Below are 20,089 nucleotides of genomic sequence, written 5' to 3' on the forward strand. Positions count from 1 at the left end.
CCAGGGCAAAGTTCAATCATTTTTCCACTGCAGAAGGAGGTTATAGGAGTCTACCTGTGTTGGGAGCCGAGCCTGATATGTCCGACCGGGCAAAAAAGTAGAACTAACTATCGAACCAATTAATACTGCTTTATTGGACATGTCAAAGGGTGGACAGGATCCTATGATGCTCGACAACTCTGCCATCGAGTAAAAATTGTTTCACGATTGGTAGCAGGCTGCCCGAACCAGTAGCTGAGGGAGAGTTTTCATTCTCACCTTTAGATAGTACATTTGTGTCCAGATACACCAAGCATCTTGGGATGAAAATCTGAACTCTGTCTTACATAGAAGTCTCCTCCCAATGCCAATCCGCAACCAGTGGAAAGTAACGATGCGGTTATGGGTCTGCAGGCGTCGCTATCAGGCCTTCTTCCCCTGGTACAGAGTTCCCAGACCATTACAGGTCGAATGGACGCAGTCTAGGGCCACTAAAGAGATAGCAAGTCAGAACGACATTTTCAATGAAGCAAGCTAGGCAACCATGTGGGATAACTACTTAATAGAGAAGCCATAGTTAACAAAGTAACTTACTACTACATAACTCGTCCTCCTCCGCACTCTGTACCGACTAACTACCTAGGAGCTCACTACCTAGTTAATTAACTAGGTAGTTAGTTATGTCATGTGTTTGGTGAAATCATTAGCACGTTGAGTGCAGGTATACTTTTCAACAAACTTCTCATGGACAAATTCTAGGATATTGGCTTGTTCCTAAACAACTTCTAGCAGTGCAAAATGCTAAATATGCGCGTGTAATTTGAAAATAATGACAATAATAATAATGAAGCAAAGCCCGGTACTCCATACTCTGTACGGGGTAGGTTTATTATTTATTTACACTGCTCCGTACTCCGTACAGCATGGGGTTTCACCTACTCCGTACTCCGTAGACCAAGCTATTTTTCTTTTCCAAGGCGGTTGTTTCTACTCCGTACGGAGTACCCCATACTTTCTACTACCAATCACATTATTAGTTAACTCGTAGTGGTAGTTACCTAGTCCAGGGGCGTGTGCGCGATCCTGCGTGTTGTGTCGTGTCGTGTCGTTGCGCCGCCGAGTCGCGACTCGTCGAGATCTCCTGTTTCACTCCATCCATTCTCAACAGCTGCAAAGAAGGCATCCTTTGTTTCTACTTTAAACTCATTATCCTTCGCCATTCAATATGCCAATGGAACTTCGAAAGCGAAAGGCTCCTACCGAGCCGAAGGACGCGCCCGTCGCAAAGAAGAAAGTCACCAAGGTCGCTGCATCAAAGGCGAAAGCACCAAAGCCCAAGGCGATAGCGAAGGAATCGAAAAAGAGCGCGACATCGAGCGCCCCGGAAGTCCCTACAATTGGAACTGTCCTCGATCTCGAGCAATATCAAGACGAAATACAGCTCCAGGATGGCACGCAATCTTCGCTCAAGGCGCTGATAGAATCAAGCGAAAACGGTGTAGTGCTCTTTACCTACCCCAAGGCTTCAACTCCTGGATGTGAGTGAATTCCAATTGCTTGAATTTGGGAGACATTTAGCCGCATAAATGTCGCCCAAAGGCGCGTGTTCTCTTTGATTATTCACCCACAAATACAAGTGAAAAGGAATCACATCTTTAGCATCATGGGCTGTAAACTTTCAACTCCTCCATGTTTCGAAGAAAAGCGATTAGCAATCAATGCTAATTTGATTTTCTCACCTGAAAGGCACAAGGCAAGCGTGTCTCTTTCGCGACGGCTACGACCACCTGTCTTCAACCGGCTTATCGATCTATGGTCTATCCGCAGATAGCCCAAATGCCAATAGCAAGTTCAAAGAGAAGCAGAAGCTTCCGTACCCGCTGGTTTGCGACCCAGCAGCTAAATTGATTGGGGCTATTGGGTTCAAAAAGCAGCCAAAGGGGACTACTCGCGGGGTTTTTGCAGTAGATAAGACTGGAAAAGTGCTACTACTTGAAGCTGGAGGACCTGAGACCACTGTCAAGTTGGTTGAGAAGCTGATTGACGGGGACACGAAATCCAACTCTGACTAGGCTTTTGACCAATAGACCCGAGAGGCTTCTCGGTGCACGAACATTTTCTGACGTGCTAAATGCAATCATGGATCTTAATTTAGATGGTAAAATGCCTTAGAGCTCAAATTTGCCCTGCGTTCTCTGTGCTTTGAAACTGGTGAATTTGCTTAGCCACCTTTTTTCTTTGATGCCTAAATGCCACAGAAGCGAAGGCCGAGAGATTTGGGTGATGCATACGTCACCTCATTTTCATAATATGTAGATGCCTGAAAGCGAAAAAGTGCAATCGCCGCAAGACGCGATATATAATAGATGACCTTATTTCGTCTGCTGCCGTCGCGTCTTAGTGCATGTATGTAATAGGCCGCAGTACGTCATTCCTCCAGCGCACGCCTCATAAATCCCTTGCGGTTCTCTCCTCACCACCGAATTTACCCCTCGATATCAACCCCACCCATCGACATATTTCACACCCTCTCCACGACAGAGCTACCACTCGTTGATCGCAGCCATGAATATTTTCAAATTACAGAAGTGGGTGCCCGAACTATTCCCTGAGCCACAAACAGCTTGTGCATGAGCGGGCTAACTAGCAAACAGAAAATACCCACAGTTCCAACAAAACGAGATTTTCGCCCTTCAAGACGCCTTTCAGCGATTAGATGTTGATGACAAGGGCTATCTCGATGAGGCGACTGTGATCAAGGCCACTCAGCAATCTGAACGACAGCCATACGATGTTGTGCGCTCGGCTTTAAAAGAGGTCGAGCTCGACAGTTCCAGACGTGTCGAGCTGGAAGACTACGTTGATGTCAGTTCTGTTTCCGATTGCGGGGCTACTATATGGAGTTCCTTTTACTAAAAATGATTTTGCGCATTACAGCTTATCTCAAAAGTCCGCAATTCTGTCAGCGCCCCGTCCGCCGCCAGTGCTGCTCCTGTGCGTGGACATGCTTCCAAAGGCAGCATTGGCGGAAAAATCCACGTCCAGGGCTCATCTGCAAATGTTACGCATACCATAAACGAAGATGAAAGGACGGAGTTTACCAGGCACATTAATGCTGTCCTTGCCGGGGACCCTGATATCGGCCACCTTTTGCCATTTCCAACTGACACATTTGAGATGTTCGATGAATGCAAAGATGGATTGGTGCTTGCCAAACTTATCAATGATAGCGTACCCGATACCATTGATGAGCGTGTCTTGAACAGGCCTGGGAAAAAGGCGAAACAACTCAACGCATTCCACATGACTGAAAACAACAATATAGTTATAAATTCCGCCAAAGGTATCGGTTGTTCCGTTGTCAATATCGGAAGTGGTGACATCATTGAGGTACGAGAACATCTCATTCTTGGTTTGATTTGGCAGATTATTCGCCGCGGCCTCTTGGGTAAAATCGACATCAAACTCCACCCGGAACTATATCGGCTTCTTGAAGAGGACGAAACTCTAGAGCAGTTCCTACGACTGCCACCAGAGCAGATCTTGCTTCGCTGGTTTAACTATCACTTGAAAAATGCAAATTGGGATAGAAGGTAAGAACCAACCTGCCTACACTATATTTAGGTGCTGTTGTCTCATCAATTTGGATAGGGTTGCAAACTTTTCTAGTGATGTAAAAGATGGAGCCAACTACACAGTACTTCTCAATCAATTGGCGCCAGACCTCTGCTCGCGAAAACCTCTTCAAACTCCAGATTTGCTTCAGCGTGCTGAGCAAGTTCTTCAAAACGCTGAGCTGCTACAGTGTCGCAAATTTCTGACTCCAACTTCACTTGTTGCGGGAAATCCTAAGCTCAATCTAGCCTTTGTAGCAAACTTATTCAACAATCACCCGGGTCTTGATCCAATTACTGAAGAAGACAAGTTGGAGGTTGAGGATTTCGATGCTGAAGGCGAGCGTGAAGCTCGAGTTTTTACGCTTTGGCTCAACTCCTTAGACGTGCAACCAGCCGTCAATTCTCTGTTTGACGATTTACGAGATGGTACTGTCCTCCTCCAGGCTTACGACAAGGTTATTCCAAGCAGTGTTAACTGGAGACATGTGAATAAGCCTCCTTCGCATGGTGGTGAGATGATGAAGTTTAAGGCTGTTGAAAACACAAATTATGCTATTGAGCTGGGGAAGCAAAACCGTTTCTCTTTGGTAGGAATCCAAGGAGCCGACATCACAGACGGCCAGAGAACATTGACGCTTGGCCTAGTATGGCAGCTAATGAGAAAGGATATTACAAACACTTTGTCTTCCTTGGCCAAGCGTATGGGAAAACGTGAAATTACGGATGGGGAGATGATTCAATGGGCCAACGACATGTCACGAAAAGGTGGAAAGAGTTCATCTATTCGAAGCTTCAAGGATCAGACCATTGGTAGTGGCATTTTCCTGCTCGATGTCCTAAACGGTATGAAGAGCAGCTACGTCGATTATGAGCTTGTTACCCCGGGAAGAACCGACGATGATGCCTACGCAAACGCGAAACTCGCTATCAGCATAGCAAGAAAGATGGGCGCCACCATCTGGCTGGTTCCAGAGGATATTTGTCAGGTCCGGTCACGCCTGATTACTACGTTCATCGGTAGGCCATTGCACTCGCACTCATCTTAGTATGGCTCTATGCTAACTTGGATTTTAGGTTCCTTGATGGCCACGTCTGAGAAGATGTAACATATCCCTTATCATTCCTCTCTCTTCACCTTTGTACTGTTAGCTGCACCTCGTGGTGATTTATCATGATTACTTACATAGTTTAAATGCTTTTTTTTTCCTTTCCTGTTCAAATAGCGTCGGTTCAATTCTATACAGTCATAAGGAATGAAAAGCAAACTTATCTATTTAAAAAGACGCCCTATTGTTATTCAGCAACTCTTGGGCATTATATACAGCTTTTTAACAAAAGGAAACGTGCATGAATGCATGCAAGCAGCTATCTTGAGAAGGTGGTTTCATGGGGCTATAAAACTATCGAGTGAAGCCAGCTATTCCTTTCACTTCAACTTCAAATACGGAGTGAAAGTTTATCTTTGACATGAGCTCCTAACTATAATTCAAATATTTCTCCATAGCTGTTCATCCTTCTTCAACCATCTAGCCTCAATATTAATAATGGATGATGACGAATGCCAAAGGACACGGACCTCAGGCGGCCTTTTTACCCTATCCTTGAAGGTCAATTATATACCTAATTTATTGAAATTTGTCATATCGGATTTAGACTTCGCCGCACCACCGTCATTCCGCGAATTCCGGGAATTATTATTAATCTTCCTCGATGAATATGGAAGATAAAGAACACCATTCATGTCGAATTGAAGATACAGGTTCATTCAACAATTCCACATGTCCTCCAACGTGATCATAGACTATGGCTTCACCGCCGTGGAAGCATCTGCAACAAAGCTCCTTTCTAGCTCCCATCCTTCCCTCAAGGCGCCGTACATCCCGGTCTCTCAGACACCCATACCAAAGACTGCTCTAGGAAAGCGCATTCAGGAATATGCAAAATCGAAGCTACCAGAGCCAACATTCAATCATTCTATGCGAGTGTATCACTATGGGCTGGCGATTAAAAAGTATCGCTTTCCTGAATGGGCATTCACAGACGAAACATACTACTTGACTTGTCTCCTACATGACATCGGAACAACGGAAGAGAATTTGCACAAGACCAAGATGAGCTTTGAGTTTTATGGAGGATTTCTGGCTCTGGATATCCTCCAGCGGAATAGCGAGGGTCATGAGGCGACGGCACCGAGAGAGCAGGCAGAGAGCGTTGCAGAGGCAATAATCCGCCATCAAGACCTATGTGACGTTGGTACCATCACTGCCGTTGGTCAACTGATCCAATTGGCAACAATATTTGGTTGGTCTTAAGCGAAGGATATTCCTATGAACCGAAATACTAACTGGTGTAGACAACACTGGTCAATATCCTGACCTGGTACATCCATCTACCATAGAAGATGTATCCAAGCAATTCCCGCGCCTCAAATGGAGTACCTGCTTTGCCGCGACTATACGCCGAGAGAATGGCTTGAAGCCTTGGGCGCATACTACTGCGTTGGGAGTGGATGATTTTCCATCGAAAGTTTTGGGAAACAAGCTCATGGAACCATTTGAGTAGCACATGGTTTGTGATATCAGTCACATCTCGGGCAAAGGATGCCCTTTGCACGGAGTACTTAAAGGGTAAGGGGAAATCAGACAATATAAGGCAAACATCGCGCACCATGCTGTACTTGGCTGATATATTTATGTACTAGGAAGATGGTTTTTATTCAGGCTAGCTGAACATTTGGAGTAGAACAAATTTAATTTGTACATGAAATATTTGCCCGGAATACTTGAGTACTCTGTACTCCGTATGAAGATGAAGACGTCTTCCGTCTTCCTTAAAACTATTCTTTTATTGACCTTTGGGTACCTGTTAACTAACTAGCTAATTAACTTGCAAATAGCTAGTTAGTCAGTTAACTAACTAATCCAACTAGTGAGTTAGTTAACTTAACTAACTAACTAGTTAACTGACTAACTATTCTAACTCCGTGACTCCCCATTAGGCTCCAGAACACAACTATCTGCTTTACATATAGGCAGATTTAACAGCCGTAAAATCTATGATATCTTAGGACTCTAAGCTTCTGGATACAACTCTTCTCATTTCCAACCCTCATAACCACCAATATTCGTCGACACCATGGCAAGTCGGAAGCGCCAGATGACGCGACGCGACGCGGCTAGCGACGACGATGATGAAGAGCGTCCCCAAATTAAAAAGATGAAACCGGTTTTGACGGCAAAATCATCTAGCACAGATGCTAGCAAGTCAAAAACAGACACGAATGGCGAGCTATATTGGGAAATTTCGCGCCAACGACGCGTTACTGTGTCATCGTTCCGCGGCAAAACGATGATTAATATTCGGGAATATTATGAGAAGGATGGACAGCATCTGCCGGGTAAAAAGGTAAATTGATTTTCACTGGAATAGTTGCCAGAAGAAAAGCTGATTCGTGGTGATTTTGGATATTTATAGGGCATTTCTTTGACTTTAGAACAATTCAATGCTCTGATTGGAATATTACCAGATCTTGAAGATGCCGTTAGGCAGAAAGGAGATACTATTGATCGACCGGAATACTGCAGTCTTGCTACGAATAATAACGATGATGATGAGATGCAGGAAGTAGGGGGGGAGCATGTGGGGGACAAGAACAAAGTCACTCCCGAAAAGAACATTGAGGCGACCAGCGAGGAAGATAGCTGATGGCACAACATCGTTTATTGAACCGCATTTACTCTGTCCTTCTTCATTCATGTACTTGATTTATAGCACGGGTGCGATGGTGTTCATTGGGAGCCAGGCGACGTGACTTCAGGATGCAATTGGGCAAAGACAACGGTATTTCTCATGAATGGGCATACCAAAAAATGGACATCTATTTACGGTCTTTCACCATCGTCTAGCGTATGTATCTACTTACATACTTGTTTCTTGCGTCTCTGCCCGGCCTGCCACCGACCCCCCTTTCCAAGCATGTCGAGGATCCTGGTCAGCCCGTATCTTTTTTTCAGACGCAGGCTCACCCCAGCCTCCGCCACCGGGAGTATACACAATAATCCTTTCTCCAGGCTGCATCTGGGCAGTGTTTTTGGCTCCCATATTCACACGCCGCTCCTCGAACTCCTCAGGGTTGTCCTTTTTCGGAACTTTTCGCACCCAGATATTCCGCCCGCATTGTGCGTCCTCGCCTCCATGGAGACCATAGGGGTGATAGACCCTCCGTTCTGAAAGAATAGATACATGAACCGGGATTCTGAATTCAATATCTCGAATGACTCCGTCGCCACCGCAATGCTGACCTTTGCCCCCAGACCCCGACCGAAGGCTGAATTCCCGGAGCAAGACTGGATATCGACGCTCAAATACCTCAGCGTCCGTGATGCGAGTATTCGTCATATGTGTGTGAACGCCTGAGGTGCCTTCCCAGTCTGGCCCGGCACCGCTTCCGCCGGCGATAGTTTCATAGTAGCCGAAACCTTTAGTAGCTTCGCCGCCGTTGAGGTTACCGCCGAAACCAAAAGTTAAATTGTTTGTATCACCCTGCGACGCTGCACAAGCTTGGAAACATTTCAAAATAACGTCTGTCACTCGTTGACTCTGAGCAAGCAAAGATGATGTTAGCGACCATCGATGGCGGTGTGTATCCGGAATGAAGACTCACCGTGAGAACATTGCCTCCAACAACAGCAGCTTTTCCTGAAGGTGAGAGGAAGGAGTTTTTCGGTATTTTAACTTCTATTGGCTTCAAACAGCCCTGATTTAGTGGTATGTCCTCCGAGATAAGGCATCTCAGGCAGTATATAATGGCTGAATAAGTGACTGCCTCGGGAGCATTGATGTTTCCTATCGGCTAATTTAGAAACATTTCCAACTGGGTGACTGCAAACGTACCATATACTTCCGGGCCCGTCCCTTCAAAGTCGAAGACTGCGCAGCCATTTTCCGCGTCTATAGAGACTTTCAATTGAATAGGGCTTCCATCGTCCATATAATCGATGGCTGTAAGGTCCGCTCCTTCAAATCTTTTGCTGACTGTTCTCAATAAATTACGAACACTGAGTTCGGCGTTCTTCTGAATATTCCTCATGTAGAATTGAACCACGTCTTCTCCATAATCCGCAATCAGGGCAGAAATCAAACCGATACCTTTCTGATTGGCGGCAACTTGAGCCTTAAGGTCGTTCAGGTTGTCAGCAAGACAGCGTGTTCCGCTGCATCCTGGGTATTGCGCCGGCTCATGGTATAAGAGCTCTGTGATGCGCTCTTCGTTGAATATTCCTTGAGATACAAGCTTTTCTGATTTGATAGCGGCGCCCTCTTGATATAGTTCGCGAGAGTGAGGTGGCATGGAGCCAGGTAGAATACCACCAATATCGGCTACGAGGTTTAGATTAGCAACTTTCGAAGATCGGAAGGGGGTATATCGTACCATGGTGGGCTCTTGAGGCTACATAGAATATGATATCTTCACCGTTGAACGCTGGAGTGATCACTGTAATATCAGGCAGATGTGTACCTCCGAATTCTGGGTGGTTAGAAACAATGACATCACCAGGTTTCAATTTTCCCTTCCAGATATTTGCCTGGGTGCGAACACAAGTAGACATGCTTCCCAGATGCACAGGCAAGTGCGGCGCATTTGCGACGAGCCCTCCATCAGAATCAAACAAAGCACAGGAGTAATCCAGTCTTTCCTTAACATTTGTACTCACACTTGTCTTCTGCAGTGCTCGGCCCATTTGCTCTGCAATCGCCATGAAGCGGTGCGAGAACACACTTAGCAGGATAGGATCTACGCTCGTTACGCTGGTCTTAGAGTTAGATCCCTCTGAAGAACCGATATTAATAACAACGTGAGTTTTCAGAATCAGAGCTGTGGCTTCTGGAGTGACTACCAGTGTCTGCGTCCCATCGGCGAGGATGGCCGGGCCTGGGATGCGAGTGTTGACTTCCAGACTATTAAGTTTGAAAATCGGAGTTTCACGACGTCCGCCTTCAAAATATACTTGTTTGGTGCTATACTTTTGGGAGGGATCAACGTCCTTTGGTATCATCTCCCGCAACTGTTGGTCCACAGTTTTTCCCAGATCGTCAAAGCTTCTGCCAATGGCTCTGACACGAACATCATCAACGATGATGTCGCGATCGGGGAGCGTAAACCCAAATTCTTGTTCATGCTGCTGTACAAAAGCGTTTCCATATTCATAGTCATCTTTCCCAGGTCTAATAATCATCAGAGAGGATTCGGTTCCTCTGTATCGCATATTTAAATATTCTTCGAAAACAATGGACTCTTTCTTGAAGCCTTGGCCCATCAATTTTTCTGTGGCCTTTGCCTTTAATTCATCCATCTTTCCCTTCAGCTCTGCTCTTACCTTTTGGTCGTCCGACCATACTTTGGATTCCGGAACCTGGCTTTCATCCACAACATCAGCCAAAGCCATACCATAGGCTGATAGTACGGAAGAATAACGATGAACTAAAATCTGTTTAATACCAAGACTGTTAGCAATGGCTACGGCATGTTGACCACCTGCACCACCAAATGTGGCGAGACGATGTTTTGAGGCATCATGCCCTTTTGCTTCGGTTAGTGAGCGAATGGGCCTGGCCATCGTTTCATTAGCAACCTTGATAAAACCATATGCTACCTCGTCCGGGGTCATTTTCATGTCCCCAGGAGCTTCTTTATTAATTTCATCAGTGATTTCTTTGAAGAGGCGTTCACTCGCTTCTTCGTCTAGGCCCTCATTTTCATTCTTGCCAAAAATTTTTGGGAAGAAATCTGGTAGCAATCTGCCCAAGAATAGATTTGCGTCAGTGACGGTCAGAGGGCCTCCTTTTCTATAACAGGCAGGCCCTGGGTGCGCGCCCGCGGACTCCGGGCCAACGACAAATAAACCATTGCGATAGAAAAGACGCGAGCCACCTCCAGCCGCGACGGTGTTGATATCCAACTGCGGAGATTGTATCGTAACACCGGCCGTAGTAGTCTCAAACACATGCTCGTATCGGCCGGCGCCGTAGCGACTGACATCAGTGCTAGTGCCACCCATGTCGAAGCCAATGACAGGAATCTTGGTCTCGGGGTCATAGCTGGTCAGAGCGTAGCCCACGACTCCACCGGCCGGCCCCGACAGGATAGCACGTAAGCCCGAGAACTGGCTGACGTCGACGAGCCCACCGTCGGACTGCATGAACTCGCAGCGCGCCGTGTTGGGCGCAGAGGAGCCCTGGGTAGCCTTGACGCCAAGGCCGCCCTCGAATCCTGCCTGGAAGCTCGAGATGTATTTTTTGATCGCTGGGGTAAGATAGGCATCGGCGCAGGCGGAGGTGGCGCGTGGGATCAGCTTGATCATGGGCATGAGCTCATGGCTGAGACTAACATGGCTGAATCCAATGTCTCTTGCGATTCTGCCCACGAGAGCTTCGTGGTCTGGAAATGTGTACGCGTGCATGAGGCACACGGCGATGCTGCGGAAGCCGTCCTGGTACAGCTGGCGCAGCTGGTCCGTGACGGAAGCTTCGCACGGGCGCCGTAGGATGCGGACAGCTTCAGAGGACAACCCCCGCACGACTTCAGCTCCCGCAGGAGCCGCTTCGCGGGCGAGCGCCGAAGTGAGATGCCGGGCGGGGTCTTCGGTGTAGTCCTCGAGGGTGACTCGCTCGTCAATCTCGACGACCTGCTCGTACAGCACATCCGGGCGGCGTATGGCAAGGTCGAAGATGCGGGGGCGCGACTGGTTGCCGATATGCAGGCAGTCCCGGAAGCCCTTGGAGACGAGCAGGGCCATGCGCTCGCCCTTGCGCTCCAGCAGGGCGTTAGTGGCAACAGTGGTGCCCATGCGGATGCTGGCGATGCGGGTGGTGTCGAGGGGAGCCCCGCGGGGGATGTCACGGCCCCCGAAGACGGACAATAGGCGGCGGATGCCCTCGAGCGGCGCATCGGCGTAGTTGGCGGGGTCTTCAGAGAGCAGCTTGATGACGACGTCGTCCTCGAAGCGCCCGGAGCCGGGGTTGCCTACGCAGTCGGTGAAGGTGCCGCCGCGCTGTGGGCATCAGCATCGCCAGAGGAGAGAAGGGAGGGGGAGAGAGGAGACCAACGTCGATGGCGATACGGATGCCGGGAGGAGCAGCCATGGCGAGCGAGAGACGGAGAGGAGGTGGTGGGCAGTGAGTCGTGGAAGAAGAGGAAGCGGTGGTGATGCCGGGCGGCGGGCGGGCAGGCAGGCGTGGCCGTGACGCGAAGTCGGAGGCCGTGGCCCAGTTGGGTAACCGCGCCTTCCCGTTCGCCGGTGCTCGCGCGCCTTCCGCTTTCGCTTCCAACGAACCTCACCCGCTGCTTGGCGTCACCCGCCTTCATCTCCAGCATTCTCACGACCTCCTCTCTCGCTTCATCTCCTCTCGCTCGCCACGACCACCGGCACTCTCTCCCCTCTCTTCGAAGCCTCGATTGCATCTCGCTCTCTTTCCTACCGCTGCTGCCAACCCCCTCATCGAGCTACTGCCGACCGTCGTTGTCGCACCCGCCCGCCCTTCGTGTATCACCCCGTTTCAGCGCCCCCTCCCCTCGGCCTCGTCGTCACCCCAGTCCGCGCGTGCCCGCCTGCCAGTGCTGCAGTTTCAAGTGCCTGTGCCTTCCTGCTGTATCTGCAGCCGCTGCTTCGCCGGCTCTGGCTGTGGCGTCTCTGCAGCCGCTGTGTTTAACGTCTGCCTACCCCTGGATTGACCAGCTCGTTAGCCCTGCTTGGCGACTCGACGATCCGGCTGGCGAGAGCATTCTTATTATTATTCTGCCTCGTCGTTTTCGTCTCTTGTCTGGCGTCCATGCCGTGAGCGTCGTCGTCGTTGTCGTCGCCGCCGCCGTCGTCGTCGCCGTCTGCTGCCCGACGATGTTCGAGCTGTCGCGCGCCCAGCCCCCCATCTGCCATTCTCGCCTACTTCCCTTCTGCTGTCCCTGATTTTCGTCATGTCCGACATTCACCCGCGTCCGCCTCGCCTGCACACGCCCGATTTTGCCGGTCCGCGACTCGCCATGCACTCTGCCATGGAGGCCCACCCCCAGCGAGAGCGGAGACGGCGAGGCTCGTCCCAGAAGTCCATGCTCTCGAGAGCTCTTCAGAAAGCAAACACCGCTGTGCTGCTGGACAATGCCGCCAACTTCGAGGGCGCCATCGATGCCTACTCCGACGCCTGTGACCTGCTGCACCAGGTCATGCGTCGTACTAATGGGGCTGAGGAGAAACAGAAGCTCGAAGAAATTGTAAGAAACAGACATTGGACATGGGATGTTTGGCGCCGCGTGCTAATCGTATGCAACTTTTAGCGCTCTACCTATACCACCCGCATTGCTGAGCTTCGACGCCTGGGACTGTCTTCACGGGCTGTTGGTAAAGCCCTGCCCGATCGGCCCTTGAGCGACGAGTCCGTCTCGCCCACCTCCATCTCGTTTCGATCAGAGATCCATGATGACGCTGACGAGGACGACATGTATGTTATCGAGACTGCGACCGCCACCCGAATCTTCAACAAGCCTTCCTATCTGACCGACCCTGACGAGCCTCGAGCTCTCCCGCCCTCCCAGATTCCCCCGCGGCGTCAATCGCTCCTTCCCTCCGCATTCGATGAAGAAGTTCGTTTTTGGAAACCCTTAGACCAAGACCCCCTCCGTGTGGGGTCGTCGTCCAATCTGCCTATATTAGATGAGCAATTGGACAAAGAAGGGTCCCCCAGTGGCATGTCGTCAGAAGGCCGCGGCCCTTTCCACCGCAGCCCATCTCGAGAACCTCCTTTGCCTCCACGTCTGCAAAGCCAGCAGTCAGAGCATCGAAACGAATTCTTGAGTTTCAAACCTGAATCCCCTGGGTCTATCAAACCGACTTCATGGTTAGATAATGGTGATTCGGGTGGATCTTCTGCCTCCTCTCTTCGATCAAGGTCTTCATCGCTATATTTACGGAAACGAGATCATATATCTAGCGGTGGAACTGAGGCTGCGTTCGACGCTGCGCTGGATGCGGCTGTCGAGGCTGCCTATGATCAAGGATTGGAGCCTGCAGATGATTTAAATGCTGTATCTGGAGATGATGATGTTGTTTTGAATGTTAGGAGAAATGTGGAACGCGCAAAACAAAAGGTCCGCGAGGCTGAACTGGAAGTTGAAGCCATCTCGGCGCAAGAACGAGAAATTCGCCGGATCAAGGAGGAAACTTTGCACGGCGACCTTACAGCATTAAATGATAACTATGAAGATGAAGAAGCGCAGGAGGAGGAACTGATTTTAGAAGAAATGATGGATGTCCTTGAGTTCGACTCGCCATCCAAATCAGGGGTTCCACGCCAGTCAGGGTCCAGTGGATTTTCTGGTCGAACCTGGGGAAGCTCTATTGCTTCAAACCCTGCGACTACCGGGACGTCGCTATCTACCCTCGCTGAAGAGAACATACCATCATCATTGGATGCACAATTAGCCAAAGTGTTATCCGCCTCTCGCTTAACGCCTCGGTCTCCTTCCGCCGTCGCCAATACACCTCCAGCATCACCGTCACCGTCACGAAAACCTCCTCTCCCTGCACCACCACCGCAGTTCAATTTACCATCTACATTGCCTCCACTCCCAACGCCCACTCTAGCAACAGTCACACCAAATTCCCCTCTTGCTCCTAGCGTAAGGACAAGACGTCTCTCTAGCCATGACCTTAAAGACCTGTCAATCGAGACCAATGCCAAATTACCACCTGGTGCCGAAGCACCACGGACAGTGGCGGCACCAGAAAGTCATTCCCATTCGCATTCGCAGACGAAGAATGAAATATCAGCTAATGGTACAAGTTCTTGGCAAAGCCTGGAGCCAATTCAACGCCTAAGATCAAGGGATGCCGCTAGTTCTGCTGAATCCTTGACGATCATATCCCCGGTTACCTCCTTTCATGATCTGCAACGTACTGATACAAACGACGATACCCTGAACCCAGCCACCCATCGTGTCCTAAGTAAAGTAGCATCGAATTCAGAAACGCTGAAAAAAGATAATCCTGTTGCGCAATCTAAATTAGCACGAGGGAAAGTACTAACAGTCACCACGGACGATATAACTAAAGGCCTCGATAGTCCGTTCGTTTCTGCATTTCCCACATCTGCCCGTAGAGGCACTTATCCGCTGCCGACATCAGCTAGTGCCCCAGGAGCGCACTACCTTTTTGACGATGCTTTTCATTCACCGTTGACTCCTGGTTACCCTGATATCACTGCGCCAAATCCTCCTACAGCTCTTGAACCATGTCCGCAGTCATTTCTCCTGCGCCCATTCTGGATGATGAGATGTATTTATCAAAGTATAACTCATCCTCGAGGCGCTTACATGACGACGAAACTATTTATACCCCGTGACGTTTGGAAGGTGAAAAATGTCAAACTGAAAGCCGTTGAAGAAAAAGTTGCGAATTGTGACCTTCTCACTGCAGCACTGCTTAAAGTGGCACAGGTTGATACCAATGACGCTGATGCTGTTCTCGAAGAAATGCAGTCATTCGAAAGTGTCCTAGATCAAGTGCAAACAGTCTGGGCAAAGAAACTCGGTAATGAAGTCGGCGTCCATGGGACCTCGCATCTTTTCAAATCCTCAACAGATGATCATTCGTCATTTGGTGAGCAGTCTTCAAGGTCGTCAAGTGGAGGAAGCAAATCCTATCTTACCTCGTGGAGAAAGCTACGCTCTAAAAGCTCGGGCCCTAACACCGTGCCCCAGACAGCCAGAAGAGACAGTAACAAGGATCTGACTTTGAACTCGTTACCTATGGATGACACTCTCAATGTTCGCCGACCAAGGCGGATTCTACCGGACGCCGACTGCACTGGGCCTAATGCTAACTATATGAGTGCCCTGGCAAGATTGTGCGACGCGGCGCAGGTCATTGGTATGTTTCTTACCTTTTCTCTAGTGTCCCTGTTTCCCAAACGCTAACATTTTGACTGAATCAGATCAAATTGCCCGACAAGTTGAGGATCCTGGCCTTAAACATTCATCGAAAACGCTCGTCGGGCTAGAATTAAGCTCTCGCCACGCTGCCGAATTTTTTGGATTTTACGTATGCCGATTTGCTTTGCATGATATTGGGCTGATGATTGACAAGTTTATAAAACGTGGCAGTGAATGGGTTTTAGTCTAATCCTACAGTCCGTTTTTCTTTCTTTTGGGAGTGCCATTTGGGCTTGGGTTTAGTTATAATCTCGAACAATAATATGGTAATAATATATACCCCAGATGGAAAATCTTGCATGATGTGTGATGATGATATTTTTGCATACAGGATGATGGGCTCGGGCTTTGGAAGATATCTGGACTATATTTACCACTAAGTTTATGTTTTGCTATGTCAGACAAACATGCTCCCAGTCATGAGTTTGTCTCGCATATTTTTTTTTAAATTCCTTTAGAGATTGATATTCCACGTTTGCTATGCTTGGGAACATATCATTGCTTTACGTATCATGTCTTTCTTTTTTCTTTTGCCGCATCTAGGCAAATGTTAAAATACATTCTCGGACTCGCTGTACTTAGTTATCTCCAGATTGCCAATCCTGTGGATTAAAAGAGTAGGTATGGGAGTGATTGAACTTAGCAGTTTCGGCAATCTTTCGGGGTACTTTATGTAGCTATATTTATCTTTATTAGGTAGTCATCACAATTCATACATGGCGGGCAAATTTTTACATGTTCATACTATGCAGTATTCTAGAGGCCATTCATATGGTGGAAAGCAACCTTCTAAACCGCCAACTTACTCCCCTTGGCAGCAGGACGTATTTCAAATTCTCAATCAACCCCACGTCTCCAAAAAGCGCTCTCGAGTACGGCCAGAACTATACAAGCTTTCAGAACCAATACCTTCAACACCTTTCTGAATAATCGCAATTTTCGCCTGTAGTTCCTCAGTTCGTTGTTGCTGGGCTGTATTTCCCAAGGGCCCTGTAGAGTTGGCACCATATTGCACGGCGGCTGAGAGGAGCTGTCTAGCTTTATCGGCCGCATCGAGATTCGGGGCAAGCGGTGCCGTTATAGTATCATACAGGCGTTCGAGCATTTCCAGAATGTATAATCGTTTTTCGTTAAGTATCTGATGGACAGCCTCTGTTGAGTCCGCATTCTGTAGAGAAGATAGAGAAGCGCCAAAGCGCCTAAGCAGGTTCTCTAGGGATTGAGTCGACTCTTTCTTGGATGTTTCTTGAATGCTATTGTCGCTGTTGACTTCCAAAGAGCCCCGTGAACCGGCATATGCTTGTGATAGTCTTGGGGTGTACCTCGACAGCCGCTTGTTTTCTGATTTTGGATCTTGGAGTTGGCGGTTGCTAACTTGTTCGTGGTATGTAGAGGTAAGAGAGATAAGAGTAAAGTTATGATTTTGTCGACATTTCACCTTTTCGGTGATATGGATCGTTGATTCGGTCAGTTCGCATATCATTTCATGAATCTGTGTAAGCTTCGTGTTAGTTCCCTATGACAGCAAGCGATATATGAAAGATAAAAAAAGCCAACTCTCACCTGCTGCAGCTGCTCTTCAACTTGAAGTCGTGATTGTGACCGCCATTCCTCAAGTGCGTTCAACACCGGGGATCGAAATTGTTTCCTGGCTGCCATGTCTGAAAGAACGGTAATTTCGGGGTACAGAGAGCTGATTTCAGCTTCCACGCTCTCAGCCTGGTCAAAAACATGGTGCTCGTCGCAATTTACGAGTTCGTTCTTTTCCATCGTCTCTAGAAACACGCGATCTAAACGGCATTTGATTTCTTCGCTTAGATATCTCGCTAGTAATGTAGATAGAGAAGCAGCACGTTTTCTTAAGAGATTACTATCTTCTTCAGATTGAGATTCGGCTGCCATATTTTCCATATTTCGAAGTATTGCATCGTGCTCTCTCAGAAGGCTGGACACATTCGAAAGTAAGCTATTTTGATCGGTTGATAGCTCTTTCTGTGTCGTCTGTAGCATCTCCTCAAAATCATGGATCATATCATCAATCTACATCGCGTTAAAGACCAGATTATACGGTGACATGAAAGAGGAAGCTTACCGCTAAATTAATCCGTTGAGTTTCCGCGGTATGTCCGGTCGACAGCCTCGCAGTCGATTTCGAACGCTGCTGCTCAACACGCGTCCCTTGATCAATTTGAGATCTCAGCTCCTTGCATTGAAATTTTAAAGCTTCTGTTTGACGATCGATCGCGGCCGTTGACGTATTGAGCAACTCAATCGCCCTTTTAAGCTCATCGTCAAGAATCGGCCTGGTGGATTGCAGTTCCTCCTGTTGATAAACACTAGCAGAGGACCCTAGCTTCGTGTATCTGTGTAAGGGCAGGATGGCGTTAAATAGCGTCCACCAAATAAGTGGTATCCCGCCGTAGACACCTACATGGTGATTTCGTCTTTTGAGAGTAGGGTATCATTTCGAAGATGCTCTGAGACCCAGCTCCCGGTACCAGGCTCCGTGATGGCGGTCCGAATAGTTTCATATTTGAATGGGATATTTCTATCTTCAAAGATATGAGAGATTTCGTCTTCCATAGCGAGAGTATGCGACCGATGCTGTGTTGTGTGACGTTGTCTGCAGAATGCTCAGTGCAGATAGTTAACTATCGAGCCTATTCTTAGGTGGTTAACTCAGTCACTGGTTAACTGGTTAGTTAGCTAATTAGTTAGTTAACTAACCAATTAGTTTGTTAGTTAACTTATGTAATAATTAGTTAAAGGTTATAAATAACCAACCAACCACTCCTGTTAGAATATTACTCCGAACTACATCATTACCCGAGTTAGTAGATTAGTAGGAATATAAACGACACGTACTAGCAGCCTCTTCTTATACCAACACTGTTCAATATGCTTGACAATGTCAAATTCCATTTTGTTCCGAATGTGGATGCTGAAAGCATAGCTCATATAAACCGGGTGGTTACTATCCCGTCAAGGTCAGCGGTGTCTTTCCAAGCAAAGATGAATACCTTATACGGAGTACAAAGCTCCCCATTTACTCTGTTTCCGGTCCTTTGCTGCAGTATGTTTTGGTAGGGGTCTTTCAAAAGGGTATCGCGAAGCTAGTGATATGATTAGCTCCCATTAAAAGAGTTTCATCTATCAAAAAATCAATAGGCTATCATATTTACATAGTCTCTAATGGTATAAATATCCAATTCACTCAGAAATTTGTTTGTTTTCTTGCTAATATGATGCTCTGCAGACGTTCACCCGGGAACCATTGCTCTAGCACTACCTAATCTAGACAAAATCTGGTGAATCTGAATTGTTGCCTCCCTTTAATGGCCCTGGAACAACAGTTATTCTTCCTTTACACCCAGAAGATGAGACTAATTAATCACCACCCCATATCATTAGTTGAGCTCATACTGAAGAAATTCGGACTCTTAAGAGCAAAGAATTTCGTGTGAAGATCATCGGCTTGTCTAATGGTTGGGGTTATTCACCCTCAAATGTCTTGTTTGTTTTAAATTAAAATTTCAAGCTGATTGCTTTCTTTTTGGATATATAGCCTTTTTCTGGAGAGGCCAACGGCCCCGCCATATCCCCCACCCTGGGCTCCTAGGATCGAGCTTTGGGGGAGATTGGGTGTCAAATTGGCACCAGAATGGGAAACTCAAGGAGATATCTGGCCACTGGGCTGTACTGTACGTGTTGATTTTGGGAACACTCATCCGTTGAAAGTTAATTTTTTTTTTTAAACACAAGTTTAGTGGTTGATTATTGGGCAGCTGGGATTTGAATTCAGATGCAACTTGCCAAACACTTAGCGAAGACTGGGAGAAACACCGCCTGCAGATATCAATGTGCGGACCGCAGGGTATATCACAGCCTCTTTTGGAGGAGAATGCACATCTGGGTTATGATGTGATTCGTCATTTGATAAGAACTACTCCACAAGGTCATAGCCCCGCGGCAGAACTTTTGCGCCACACTCAATTTAGTGTTGCTAGGTTGAGGAGCTGAGAGTACTCCGTACGGGCATGTTGCTGGACGGAGCCCGACGTAGAAAAGGTATAGTGGCCGTGTTAGTTGACGACACCGTTGGGAAGTCATTCGAAGCTGCCTAGCCTTATGCGACCGAAAAACCGGTCACGAGAGTATGAAATCTAGTCTCAACGTCCGTATTGGTCTAAATATCAATGCTGAATCTATTTCTGGGCCATACTTGCAGTTATACGCATTAATCCTGGCCCAGGCTCCGTTGCCCTGTGACAACAATTCCATTATTTACAACTCGATAATCAAAAACTAAGTCTTAGAAAACCTCAAATCATGTCTATCGCTATAATAGAAGATTGCAACTTGCAACTGAAGTCATTCTGTATCACCCTGCACCGAGGTAAACGTGAGTGTTTTCTATTCATGAAACTTTCCTATCCAGCAACGTTGAATTCGTATTCCAGCTTCCTGTAACTACATAGAATGGCTGGCTGTGCTAACATAGCTGTCGAAAATT

General features: G+C 47.7%; 7 protein-coding genes across 7 annotated transcripts; 5 read left to right on the forward strand and 2 right to left on the reverse strand.

The window, feature by feature from the left end:
• Nucleotides 1-1,204: 1,204 nt before the first annotated feature.
• Nucleotides 1,205-2,051, forward strand: DOT5 (thioredoxin peroxidase dot5; the record flags this gene model as incomplete). The annotated part of the gene is made up of 2 exons (XM_049255386.1): nt 1,205-1,517; nt 1,726-2,051. The coding sequence occupies 2 exons, from the start codon at nt 1,205-1,207 to the stop codon at nt 2,049-2,051; spliced, it is 639 nt and encodes a 212-aa protein (XP_049105603.1).
• Nucleotides 2,052-2,544: 493 nt separating this feature from the next.
• Nucleotides 2,545-4,702, forward strand: fim1 (fimbrin; the record flags this gene model as incomplete). Its single annotated transcript, XM_049255387.1, has 5 exons — nt 2,545-2,567; nt 2,634-2,844; nt 2,917-3,572; nt 3,631-4,613; nt 4,671-4,702. 5 exons carry the CDS (start codon nt 2,545-2,547, stop codon nt 4,700-4,702), a joined length of 1,905 nt encoding a protein of 634 aa, XP_049105604.1.
• Nucleotides 4,703-5,374: 672 nt separating this feature from the next.
• On the forward strand, nt 5,375-6,158 carry LOZ57_006369 (uncharacterized protein; the record flags this gene model as incomplete). The annotated part of the gene is made up of 2 exons (XM_049255388.1): nt 5,375-5,897; nt 5,950-6,158. The coding sequence occupies 2 exons, from the start codon at nt 5,375-5,377 to the stop codon at nt 6,156-6,158; spliced, it is 732 nt and encodes a 243-aa protein (XP_049105605.1).
• Nucleotides 6,159-6,731: 573 nt separating this feature from the next.
• LOZ57_006370 (uncharacterized protein) lies at nt 6,732-7,301 on the forward strand (the record flags this gene model as incomplete). Its single annotated transcript, XM_049255389.1, has 2 exons — nt 6,732-7,001; nt 7,071-7,301. The coding sequence occupies 2 exons, from the start codon at nt 6,732-6,734 to the stop codon at nt 7,299-7,301; spliced, it is 501 nt and encodes a 166-aa protein (XP_049105606.1).
• A 213-nt stretch (nt 7,302-7,514) lies between these two features.
• Nucleotides 7,515-11,738, reverse strand: LOZ57_006371 (uncharacterized protein; the record flags this gene model as incomplete). Its single annotated transcript, XM_049255390.1, has 5 exons — nt 7,515-8,195; nt 8,260-8,441; nt 8,490-8,975; nt 9,028-11,647; nt 11,703-11,738. The coding sequence occupies 5 exons, from the start codon at nt 11,736-11,738 to the stop codon at nt 7,515-7,517; spliced, it is 4,005 nt and encodes a 1,334-aa protein (XP_049105607.1).
• An 895-nt stretch (nt 11,739-12,633) lies between these two features.
• Nucleotides 12,634-15,766, forward strand: LOZ57_006372 (uncharacterized protein; the record flags this gene model as incomplete). The annotated part of the gene is made up of 3 exons (XM_049255391.1): nt 12,634-12,861; nt 12,925-15,514; nt 15,579-15,766. The coding sequence occupies 3 exons, from the start codon at nt 12,634-12,636 to the stop codon at nt 15,764-15,766; spliced, it is 3,006 nt and encodes a 1,001-aa protein (XP_049105608.1).
• Nucleotides 15,767-16,417: 651 nt separating this feature from the next.
• On the reverse strand, nt 16,418-18,159 carry CAX5 (Vacuolar cation/proton exchanger 5; the record flags this gene model as incomplete). The annotated part of the gene is made up of 4 exons (XM_049255392.1): nt 16,418-17,068; nt 17,140-17,616; nt 17,669-17,939; nt 18,008-18,159. The coding sequence occupies 4 exons, from the start codon at nt 18,157-18,159 to the stop codon at nt 16,418-16,420; spliced, it is 1,551 nt and encodes a 516-aa protein (XP_049105609.1).
• Between the last annotated feature and the right edge of the window lie 1,930 nt (nt 18,160-20,089).

Source organism: Ophidiomyces ophidiicola (assembly GCF_022830035.1).
Source record: "Ophidiomyces ophidiicola strain CBS 122913 chromosome Unknown scaffold_41, whole genome shotgun sequence".
Taxonomy (NCBI): Eukaryota; Fungi; Ascomycota; class Eurotiomycetes; order Onygenales; family Onygenaceae; genus Ophidiomyces; species Ophidiomyces ophidiicola.